General features: G+C 36.9%; 1 protein-coding gene across 4 annotated transcripts in view; it reads right to left on the reverse strand.

Moving 5' to 3' along the window:
- The window catches only part of LOC149571762 (small G protein family protein / RhoGAP family protein), a 79,472-nt gene that overhangs the window by 35,137 nt on the left and 31,410 nt on the right, over positions 1 to 12,925 (reverse strand). For 3 of the 4 annotated variants that reach the window (XM_089813170.1, XM_089813168.1, XM_089813169.1), the window contains exons 4-8: positions 9,620 to 9,682; positions 9,439 to 9,487; positions 7,773 to 7,871; positions 7,587 to 7,664; positions 7,188 to 7,432 (exon numbers count right to left, since the gene is read on the reverse strand). In XM_089813170.1, the coding sequence (XP_089669296.1) occupies positions 7,188 to 7,432; positions 7,587 to 7,664; positions 7,773 to 7,871; positions 9,439 to 9,487; positions 9,620 to 9,682 (534 nt within the window). The remainder of the gene's footprint in view (positions 1 to 7,187; positions 7,433 to 7,586; positions 7,665 to 7,772; positions 7,872 to 9,438; positions 9,488 to 9,619; positions 9,683 to 12,925) is intronic. The other variant, XM_089813171.1, reaches the window with a different exon arrangement.

Raw genomic sequence — 12,925 nt, forward strand, 5'->3', positions numbered from 1 at the left:
TAAATGCATTGACTGTAATTTGTGCCTATTGTCTTTGATTCTTGTCATTATTGTGTGTTCAATAATAGAGCATTGTGATTTAAGAAGCAATTGGAGCCAAAGCTTTGACTGGGAGCAGTTGTGGCAATACATAGACTAGGAGCTTTGATTGTAGTTTGTATTACCATCACAAATTCACAAAAATTAGTTAGAATTCCCTACTTCTTGAAGTCTTTGTGCCCCAATGGTAAAGGTTATTCTTATAGAATAGGTTAAAAGAAGACTTAGAGCCAAATTGGTACGCTTTCAACTAGCCTTTGAGTTAGTGTTGGTTTATCGGTATCACCATTTACAACTTTAAGATATAAGTGTAGTTTGAGTTTTCATCTTGCCCATTATTCGCTCCACGGGTAAGTGGATTCTTTCCTAAAAGCTAAGAGGAATGAATATTGGTAGCAGGCCTTCCAAATTCTCTCAACTTCTTGCTTACTTTGAGTTGATCCAAGGAACAGTAAGAATGGGGAGTCTTTCCTTTAATGTAGGAAAGACTTTGTCTCACACACTGTGGCTGGTCATCCTATTTTGCGACTAGATTTTATCCAAAACTGTTGGTTGCAAAATATCCACCCAACAAGCCTCACTGTGAAGAACAAAGATATGCAATCAGACCAAAAAACCCTACCTCCAAAATGCTTAATTCCTTAACAAATTTTGATAGACAACTCCGATTGAGGCCTAAGATGGCTCACAATGAGCGGAATTGAAAATGTAAATTAAGACAAAAAGAAAACCAAAAACTAAACACAAGACCAAGAAAACGCCTTAATCAATTTAGCCTACAAAAATTTTCTACGGTCCAAATTTTGCAAATACAAAATTGGGGACAACAATAGAATTGATGGAGCATTTCATTCTTTGGTAACTTCAAAGTTTAGCTTGTTGACATCTTCAAAGTTATATAGAGCATTTCAGAATTGGTAACTTCAAAGTTTAGCTTTGTACCAGCTCTTTGTCAAGGTTTGATCTTTTTCATATTGGGGTCATGATGAGAAGAGATATTGAGGCTTATATGCGATGGTTAAGCATGTCATTCTTTCAGTTACCCTGGATTGAGTCAAGTGTTGGGATTGTTATTATGGCCCTCATTGAGATTCATTGGTAGTATGAGTCTATAGTTATATTTAGAGGGGCGCAACATCAGCATGGTGGGTTCTCTCTAACATCTGTTTAAATCCTAACATGAAGTTGTTTCACTTATGGTGTATTGATGTTTATATCAAAATAGAACAATAGATTGGTAATGTGAAGTGTCTCAGATTGTTAGGGATCTTCGGGAAGAGAGGACTGAAATGTCCCCTTCTTAGGTGACAGGAACATGAGCGAAGGTTGACCTATCATTCAAGTTTTCCTAGGCCAACAGTATGGATATGGGACTTAGTTAGAGGGTCATGGAGCTTTGCAAGGGCTCTATCAGTCATTCCAAACATTCAAATGGTAGTTCCTACTATTTAGGAGAAGTCCCTATTTTCTAGGGAATGACTAAGAGTTGATTTCGAGGTGTCTACAAACCATTTTAGATGACTTGAGGTCGTCTCCTAAAATTTAGGGAGAGGTCAATTTTTTTGGGGAGGAATGGCAATTGACCACCCAAAGGACCATAGAGCAAAGAAAGATCCATTTGAGCAATCTTACTATTGGAGACAGACTCATTTTTAGGGAAGGTCCCTAATTTTAGGGGGAATTGCCAGTTGGCTTAGGTTAGCATTTTAGGAATGACCTGGAAAATATTTATTTATTTCCTAAGTTAGATTAAATAAATAATAGTAAATGATTTCCTAAAGTCACTTTAATTGTAATAATATAAAGTAAGACAATGGCACATTTAGAGTTAACCATAAGTTGTTAAAATGGGGCCAACTTTTATAATGAGATATAAGGCCTTGGGGTCGGTTTTATGAGTTGACGTCAATTTTCAATAAAGTTTATTAAAATTAATTGTGAGAAACCTTGATTAGGGTTCACACCGCTTAGAGAAGGAAAAAAAGATACAAAAAATAAGGTTGGGCTTCATTTCATTATGTTCAGGTTTATTATTTTGATTGTATATTGTGGAGAGAGCTCTGAGATCAGGGTTTTCAGCAATTTGAACCTTTTAAGGACAAAAACTCTTGAGGTTGCCTAGTTGCACATCCCACCAGCCCGCCTGTGGAATGTAGTTTGTGATACATCAGTTGCTAGAGCATGTGGGCATCGAATTCTTTGAGAAAATATTGAAATTTGTGTGAAGAGGTGGTTGAATTCTTTATCGGGGTTGCAGATCAGGACAACTAGAGCTGCATTGTGTTTTGTGGAGTATTTCTAGCAGCTGTACATTGCCAAAAAAAGCCAGGTCTCCTATAGAGAAAGACATTATTGTTGCAGACCAAAGTGTGAGCTCAATTCAAGTTCTGATTCAGATTGGTGGCTACTGAAAACAATTTCAGACATCTATGGAACCTACATGCTAGCTATACGATTATTTTGGCTGACCATTATTGTTTGCAGGTGGACATGGGGTCTGGAGAGCTAGGCATTTTATCATCATTCAGCAGATTCAGACACTACAGCAGGTACATATATACCTGAGACATCTTCAGATCAGTTTGGTGCCAAAAGTTATCAATATTTTATATGCTGATACACAAATCTGACATTTAAATGACCTTCAATTAGAGTTCTATATGTCGGATTGTTTAATGTATTTGCTTTCAATTTTCCAAGCATTGCAATTGTATATTAGGAAATCTCAAAAAACAAATCAAAGAAAACAAAATTCACAAAAAATTCATAGAACATGCAAAAGCCCAAAATAAAAGTAGACTCTGCTCCAAACTCCAGTCAAAGTCAAGAAAAAAAATGTTAAGAAGGTTAGCAATTAATAAATTGAAACATCTGATTTAGTTGATATAATATTCATATATTATAATTGCTGTCTTATATCAGTGCAGTATATTTGCTATTTGCTTAATCTTATACATTCAGATGTGGATTATATCTACTAACGATTCTCTGCAGATAAACTTAGTCTGATTATATCGAGATGCATTAAACCCAACAATATCAAATTAGATTGAGGCACTTCTCCTTCACTCCGATCATAGTATAGGGTGATACTCATTGCACTTAGTATTCATAACTATCGGGTCTCACCTTATCATAGAATATACTAAAGTTGTTAACTTTGGTTATGAATCGGTGCCAGTACATGTACATGTTGAGGCATGACCACATAGGGTCATGCCCCTATTCGGTCATGTTTCAACATGTATATGTATTGGTTCCAATCTGTGTCTGCAGATCATATCAACAACGTGGCATAAAGATCTCAGACCAGAATTGGATTTTACTACAATAAGAACAGATATTTAATCAGTAAAAGATTCTAGGATAGATAAGAAAGACACTAGTCTGCCATATCAAATAAATCAGACTGAAACTGATTAATAAGTCTCCACCAACAAAGATTCATTAAACTTTAAAAAAATAAGAGCAAACAAATCAGTAGGGCCTTGGAATCCTATTAGGGGTCTTTCAGTTCACAATCTTGGTACAGAATATGCTTCCTTTCTACAAACAAGGACCAACAAAGAGCCCATTACATGGTAATTAAACCTCACTACTTTTTCAACTATGACCTGCTTTAACATATTGCAGGTGCTCATGGCTTTGGATGTGTAGAATGATTTACTGTTGGAAAAAGTGATTTGCATAGCTAATCAGCCAGTTTAAAATGAACTGCAGATGCTTAAACTTAAACCATGGTATGATAATGGGTGTTGAATTGCAATATCATTGAGACAGAGAAGAAATAGTTTTGTAAGAGTAAACCTTTTGGACTAGACAAAGACCATAAGTCCTCTCAAAATCTTTTCAGCCATCAAGTCAAGCTTTATGAAACTAGATTTCAACCATTTTCTCAACTTCCATGACCTGATTTTGGCTATAGAAAACATGAATGAAATTGCCATTTGGAATATTTCCTGAAGCAAGGGAGTAAGAGTAATTTTTGGCAGTGGGCTATAAAAAGTATGAATGTAGAATTGGAATGTTATTTCAATTAACTTTGGCCATTGTTTTAGCTAGGGTGCTACTAGCCTGATTGTAGTTTCTCTTCTCGGACTGTAATTGAAGCCATTAGAACTGCATCGGGATGATTCAAACATGAATTAACATTTTCACTGTTTGCCAGTTGAAGGTGCATATTTCCTTTGGCTTTTGGGCATTCCTGATTTACTGGATTATAAGATCTGAATCTCCATTGACTATAAGTTTCATTGCTCTAATTACTTTTTGATAAAAAATAAACTCCTCCACTGAGGGCTTGAAGTTCAGACATGTTATTTGTTTGCACACCTACTGCTTTTTAATAAGCAATTACTGCTGTCGGTAAAACTGGTCATTAATATTTGTTAGTGTGTCCGAAGGGATAGGTAATTTGGACTGGTTGTGACACTAGGTAGTCACACCCCTTCAGCACTGTATATGCTATGTACTGTATCCTATCATCATCGTCATTGTGGAGTAAGAATTGTGTTGGCATTGTAAATCTGGTACACATGGCTGTAAACATTTTCTAATATTAATAAAAAAGGCTTCGTGAGTTCTCTGATACTTGGGTTACATTGCATTTCTTTCCATTACTATCTATTCTCGTATGCCTTAACTTGTTACCCGAAGGGATAAGCACTTGGTGTTGTTGCCTATAAAGGATCTGGAAGTGACAGAACACAGTATATTTGCTGTGCATATGTGAAGCTGTGTCCAAGGGGTTTAGCCTAGTTGGTTGAAGCAATGAGTTCTCATTGTTGGTTTAAACAAATAAATGTCTTTTGAGCATTTAAAGCATTGTTGCAAATATCCTTTATGTTGGTGGATGTTATATTTTCAGGAAAGTCTGATTGTAACTTGTATTTGAGTTTGTACACAATCTGGAGTTGGTGCTCACTATTGTATTGGGTTGGTGCCCATGTTTTGTAACTAAAAGCTTTGTATGCTGTGGTTTTTTACCCAAGAGGGTTTTCCACAAGAAATCTAGTGTTTGTGTCTTGATGCTTATTCTAGTAATTGTTTATGTGGTTTCGTGCTTTTAAAAGTTTGAAAGTTTTGAAATACTGATTCAACCGCCCTAGTATTTCATGTGTGCTCTTCAGATGCTTGAAGTTTCCATGTTGTCCTTGGCATTGCGGCCCTTCCCCATCCTCGCCTTGTCTAATTTCTTGAAGTGAAAGACCCCTTTCTCTTGAACCTTTCTTTGATGTTGTCATCATGTTTTCAAGTGTTCCCATCCTCCATTTCACCTAGCAAAACAAAAAGAGACTTGAATAAAATTCATGAAAATGAATTTAAACCAAAATCAAAACACTTTGCACATTTCCAATTTTCCAACAGATGTGCGATTTCACACTCTCTAGATCTAATTTTCCTTGAAAAATGAGTTTAATACTTTAAAGCTGCTTGAGTTTTAGTGTTTTTCCAAGTCAACATTCAATGATTGTTGATGTCTTCTCCAAAATTAACATCTAATATAAAATTTCCTGGCTGCTACTACTGCCATGCTCTGCTTTTTGCTTGATCAAATTGTGTTGGGTGTTAAAATGAATTTCAACACGCAACCTTTATATACATTTGAGGCCAAGGGATGTGCTTTTGGGGGCTAGCCCAAATCAAAAAGAAAGAATTAAAATCATTAATTTCCTCACCACATGTAGGCCAACCTGATTGGGGCCTTCTAAATTCAATTTAAATTTAATTAATTTTCTTTTCATTTGACTTCCCCTAGCCTAGTTGATTAGACCTCCTTTTCAACAAATTTCAAGTGCAGATGTTTTTTGGGGAAATTGCTCGTCTCTTGGGCTCAGGAGTTTCGACTTTTGTCACCTTGTTGGGCTTCTACATTTTTAGATTTGGCCCAGCACTTCAGCTCATACGAATTTTGGATTTAGCCCATTTGTTGGGCTCGAGCAATTCACCTTGGGGCGGGAATTGCTTGGTCCACGGGCTCCATACATGGAGCGTAAAATGCCTAGTCGTGAGGCTTGATCTCTCAAGTTGGAGCAGAATTCATCATAGGGTTGGGCTTCTTGAATGGCTGAAGTAGAAATTGCTTACTTCTTGGGCTCACACACCTTGCATTTTCAGAGTTTGCCAAAGTCTTGAGCTCAATGCTTGAGCAGAGGTTGTCCACCCATGGGGCTCATCAAGTTTCAAACTTAGTCTTCTCAGCTCCAGATCCCACTTTCCCTTCCCTTCAACTCCCTTCAAGCTTAGATGTTGCTAATACCAATCCTCATCTCCAACTTGATCTTGATCAAAAAATCATTTGCTTGATTTGTCTAAGTGTTGCATTGATCTTATATCTCCCAACTTCACACACCTTATGCCTTCACTAAATCCATCTGACCTTGGATTGGATAATCTCTCACCGCACTTGATTATGATTTGAATCCGATTGGAAATGTTTCAACTTCCTTATAGCCATGCCCAAATTTAGCTCAAGTCACCACTTGGATTTGGACCTGACGTGCACCCTTCTGGTTTGGGGATTGGAAAGTACAAGGGCAGAGACCATGACTATCTTGGAATTGATTTCCACATTGATGCACCTAACAATCTACAAAATTCTCACAAATGTCTCCTTGAAAACTTGGGTCTTGAACTTGTTGAATTCGCTTGACATTCTAGCTCATGATTTGGACTTGAAACTAGACTCCTAATCGATCAGAAAAGTTGCTTAAATTCTACTTCAGATCCATCTGGAGAGGCCACGTCTAAACTGAGGCAATTAACAACTCTACTGCAAAGCAAAAGACGGGGTTCCATTTACAATGGGGCAATGGTGTGAAAAGGTCACAACAGTATGTGCTTATGTGTATATGTAAGTATAGATGTATATAACATCTACAAACTTGTATGTTAATTTTCAAGAGAATTTTTATATTTGCATGTTTAATAATTTTTGAGTTTTGTCAGCACCCCATCATATTAAATTTTTGGTATATTTGCAACAAAAGATTTGTTATTAACACACCCATGCCATAAATTTGTTGTTACACTGCTGGCTTATAAATATAATCAGCTTCACCACTAAGGTGCAGCTTATTCAAACCACAATAATCAAACTTCATATAGATCATTATGATTAAATAATCAAGCTAGAATGAACAACTTACATTATTGAGGCCAGATTTTTCGCTGATCCGAAGAAGAAGAGCAGTTACAAATTCAAGGGTTGAATGGTTCACGTGTGGAAGTCTTTTCAATATTATTCCAAGTTGTCTTGTGTTCCCTCTAGCAGCTTTGATGTCGTCATATAGGTCAAATGGAATAATTGGCTCAGGAAGACTAAGAAGATAAATTTTAACTAAAGCTGCTGCATCAATAGGACTCGTGCCCTCAGGCAATGAGGCATTCCCATCTGCAACAATTATTTTTTAAAATATGAATATCATGAAATTTTCAAAATATTATTAGCTATCTTCACTTATATAAGCTCACAGTTTGTCTAAATTGTTTTGCTTGGTGTAAAGAATGTCATGTCAAGTGAAAAACATGTGATTTAGAGCATTTACCTTCATTGTACAAAGAAATCAGACCTTGAACAACCTTTATATCTCCTTCAGTTCTGAATATGTACTCTGCCTTCAGTCCTGGTGATTTCTACTCGAATCAGACCTCTACACATTTTAGCTTTTCGGAAAAAATTTTATGAAATGGATTAAATCTTAAGTCTATCTAAGGAACTGAGAGAGACTTACCTGATTGCGCAATGTAATCACCACATTTCATCAATAATTGAGGAATATGCCTTGAAGAATTCTGTCTCTGTACAACAATCTCAATTGGCACTCCAAAAACTGTAAATTTAACAAAGAATGATCAAATAAAGAGTAAGATCATGAGAAGTAATGAAACGCCTGTACTTGTAAACCAGCTAGTTGCTAAATTCTTCATAAAAAGACTAAGGTAGTTTTTAACACTTCTGGTCACTGCCAATGGGCATATTGATTGATCAGTGAACAAAGGCAACAGTAGACAAAAGATGAATAAATGCTCAGCGACATCCAAAATCATTTCTGTATTTATATAAAAATATAGTAATATTACAAAGAAAATTCATCTAATATAATTGTTCAGAAGATGATTTTGGACCTTTCTCAAATTGAATTATAGTTTTAAACTATTTCTTCATATTTTCCATGAGAATTGATATAGAAAATGAAGCAGTTATTGAGCAAGACAACTATGCATATATAGATAAATGATTAATAATTTAATAGCATCACTTCTGAGAAGATTACTGAGGTTTTTGTCTCAGTAGTCAGTGCATTTGTGTAATGTTTTTCTCAAAATAGAACTTCAAAGCCTTCCCTTGCCACATCAACCCCTATAAATACAACAATCCTTCAATGTCGGGCAATATTAGAAAACTAACCTAAAATCATTTAATCCAAGACAGCCTCCAAGATAAAGTAAAACAATTAATTATGTATCTATAATGCAAGTAGGACACCAGCTAGGAAAGTCATCCCAAAATAAGAATAATTTATTTAATATTTATTATTCAATTACTATTTTATGGTTTATTTTATTTAAGGTATTGATGCGGACCAACCCAACCACCAATTGGGAGCATTACATTATCAAACTTGTATTTTCTACTTTTATTGTCCTAAAGAAAAATTTTCATTTCTAGATGATGGTCACTCGTGATTATTGCAAGCTACTTGCTTTCATATAATTGTTCTAAACAAATTATTTGTCTTTTATATCTTGCTTTCACCTTCAGAATTTGTTTGCTCAAATATTTGTGTATGTGTATCTGAACAATTCTCATTGATCTTCTTTATTAACATAGGTATCAGTCTTTAGACACTAATCAAGACACATTTTGGAGAAATGAAGAGAAGGCCCTTCAACCAGTTCGCAATCCATCAAGTATCATACTTGAATTTGTAAAACCCTCCATTATGTTTTTGAGTTCCCAATAGCTTGTGGTGACTGACATTTATAGCCAAGTGTAAAGCATGTATAACAATATACTGAAAAAATTAAAACTGCATTGTATTGTAAACAGCATCTATGCAAAATTAAACAGGCAAAATGATTATTACAGTCATTTTGCATGGCTATCTAGGAAAACATTGTCATACAGAAGAAAATTTGCCAACTCTTTTCTTTACAATACAACTTGATCTACAATAACGAAGTACTTCAGAAAAAATGAGAGTCAAGCCAGCAGTTTTCTTCATACACATTAAAGTAGAGCCTAAATATCTTGAGAGAATAATAAATATCCCCAATGGAAACATAAATATAAACAAATCCCTCATTTAAACTTTGTAATTCCAAAGTAAAAATTTGCACACATGAAAAAGGTTCTAAAATAATCTGCAAGTTTATGAACAAATCCATCTCTTGAACCTCTGGTGGAGAATTGTGACATGGACTCACCATCATTGCGTGCAACTCCCTGCACAATATTCAGACAAGGTTGGTGACTTATTCTAGACCAGCAACTTGGAATAGTCAGGATACTTCAGTTCATAATTAACTTTAGTCATAGTGTAATCAATTCACACCAGATCAAGTTGTAGCAGCATACCTTCTGCCATCTCTCAATGTTGCTCAGTATTGACTTGCTTCGCTGTGCAGTTTTCTTGGCCGCCTGCACATAACACACGTTTTCAACGAACTCCACATTTTCATGTCATTTCAAGAATCGATTCATTACAACTATATGTAAAATAAAGTCCTCAATTATTTCTTCAAATTGTTTGTTGTGGGTATCATAAATATCTTGCATAAGTTTGAATCAAAAGAAAGAGCCATCTTATTTGTTTCTTTCATTTGTAGTCAAAATGTCTTTCTTGCATTTGGATATCTGCATTGTTATCAACACTGCAACATGGAACATGATCCAATTTGACATGTCAATTCATATGGTCGGGGCCATCTAAAAAACTTCACAGTATCTTTGTCTTCATAAAAAAATCCTCACAAATTATCTAAGCAAGATCACCTACTGTAAGTAGGAACCACTGGGAATAGATATGCAACTGAAGGACATAAAACAGAGTAGGGGCAAGGCCAGGGTTCACCCCTATAAATGCCATGAGAGAGAACCCATCCCATGCAATCATGTAGGTAAGTTGACCTACGAAAGGTAAGGGATGGCAGGTAGGGATTAATTACCATGCTACCAAATTGAAGCCATTCATCCAAGCTGCTCATTGAAAGCCACTGCTCAAACGTCCCAACCAGTAACTTCATCACATTGTGGACTATGTTACCAACCAACTTTTCACAAAGTTGACAATAATGTCCCCAGTGATTAGGATTACCAATACTTCATGCAGTAATGAAAACATTATGTGGCTCACTCTGAATATTAAGAAACTCTGCTAGATTATTATGCCACCCCATTTATCTACTACTATCTGATTCACTCCTACTGTGTAATATTCTGAGACGTAACTTTTACCCAACGTGTGACTGAATGTATATGATGTAATTTTGTCAAATGGTTCTCAGACCTCCTGTAGCAGTTCTATTACCACTGTATGTAGGTTCTACCAAATTCTGAGCACTAAAAATCCAACCACTTGAAGTATTTGATGACAATTGTTATGAAGAAAACTCAGAACAGTTACACCAGTATAAATCTATGTTTACTGAAGCTAAATTTTGGGGTACAATAACATGAGAAACCAACCCAAACAATCATTCTGAGATTACAAACTTGGTAGTACTGAACATGGCATACATAACAATATGTAAAGAAGACCCTAAATATGCTGTAAGCAACAGTCAACTATGTTTCAATATGAAAGGGAGAATGGGTTGTGAACAGACCCGTATAACCACTGATATAGACCACTGATGTTTGCACTGGCTGAGGACCCCATATGTTTATAATGCCCGACTCCTATGCAAAGCCGACTGGTGCCAACTCGACAGACCACTGGTATCTGCACTGCTAGTTCGGGGGTGTTGACTACTGGCCCATATCCGCTGAAGAAGGAAGAATAACGTCTGACACGTTAAACCCGATAATGTGCTGTGTCTTACCCACATGAAATGCTACCGGCCGCTGGTCTAAGGTTACTGCTGGCAGTTCCAAATCATGTGTGTGCTTTCCCGACTTGGACTCACCTCCCCTTCAATGTGCAAACATGCCGTCAGTTAAGACTTATCGGCCTTCACGTTGGATGATATAATGCACTGTCTCAGGGTGCGGACTTCTCACAAAAATCCTTGCTCACGTGTCACTAAGTGAGTTCCTTATGATGCCAACTCTGAAATGTAGTTATTCTGACTTCTTAGTCCAGTCGGCCAAAACGCTGAATGATAGTATGCAGTCCACACATTTAGAAGACCAAACACGAATTTCTCTACAGTCACGTGCTCAAATTTCCACTTAACAAGCTCTCATTTCCTGGACATCTAAGGCTTCACTTAAGTTCAAATAACAAAATCCTGCGACTAATACTGTGAACAATGATTTCTTACCTTACTGCCTCTTTATCCAATCTTGCCGACTTCTGCCCATGCTACCAATATTCAGAAAGAGACTTGGGGTGACATCCAAACCTCTCACAAATAACTCGAGGGGTTTCGTCCTCTGAGTTTTTTCAGACCAGTCACTTTTAAGTAACTAGAATATGAAATCCCTTGGTTTCATCAACTTCTTGTGTGTCTCCAATCCCAAAACAAACTCTCATTTATAACCTTGAAGTGAGGGAAAACACAAGGAGCAAGGAACGTGGGATTAAAACTTCATTTTCGTCCTATAGTCACTTAAAGCCAATTTATAAAGTAAATAGCTTTATAACGTTAAAATGACTTAATTCCACACACTTTAATAAAATTCTAAAGTAAATTAAATTAAATTTCCATTGTGACTAGTAGGCATCTTGTTAGATAATGTCGTTAATCTATCCGGATGTGGAGATAGATTAAACTGGCGCCCAAAAATACTAGTGCTGAGAAGGGGACATGACAATCCTCCCTTCTTGAGATTGCTTGCCCTCAAACAATCTCAATGCTGGATGCTGCAATATAGACTCACCTTCCCAAGTGGCCTCTTCATATGGTAAGTCTTTCCATCGGACTAAATATTCCTTGACAGTTCTATTATGCAGCCTTCTCTCTCGTGTTTCAATCACTTCCTCCGACACCAAAATAAGCTTACCCACTTCATCAAGTGGGGGCAAACTCTCTGGGGGTACAATCTACTGGCCCACAGCCTTCTTGAGGCATGAAACATGAAAAACATTGTGGATTCGGCTGTCACCCGGCAAATCTAGCTCATACGCAACCTCTCCTACCCTCCTAGACATATAATAAGGTCCATAGAATCTGGGCTTAAGTTTCTCTGACCCACTTTTCTTCAAGGAACTCTGTCTATATGGCTGTAGACGAAGAAAAACTCTATCACCCACCTCAAAACTCCGCTCAGTGCAATATCGATCAGCGTATAACTTCTGTTGATTTTGTGCCTGCTGAATATTATCCCTGAGAGCTCGGAGGATATCCTGTCGGTCCATAAACCAATCTTTGGCCAGAGGTGCCTGGCTGTCCTGTAATGCCAAATCAATAAAAGAAACGGCCTCATAACCATAAAGGGCACAGAAGGGAGTCATTCGAATGGACATATGGTAGGTGGTGTTATAACAATACTCCCCCAAATACAACCACTTAACCCATGCTCTCTTCTGCCCTACAATGTAGTTCCTCAAGTACCCTTCCACCCACTTATTCACTATTTCGGCCTGACCATCCGTCTATGGGTGATAGCTAGTGCTAGGAGTCAACTCTGTACCTGTCAATCTAAAAATCTCCTGCCAAAAGTTACTGAGAAACCTATTGTCTCTATCACCCACAATAGTCCTAGGTAATCCATGAAGCC

The sequence above is a fragment of the Cupressus sempervirens genome, chromosome 2 (assembly GCF_028749045.1).
Source record: "Cupressus sempervirens isolate cs-2001-9-10 chromosome 2, ASM2874904v1, whole genome shotgun sequence".
In the NCBI taxonomy this organism is placed as follows: Eukaryota; Viridiplantae; Streptophyta; class Pinopsida; order Cupressales; family Cupressaceae; genus Cupressus; species Cupressus sempervirens.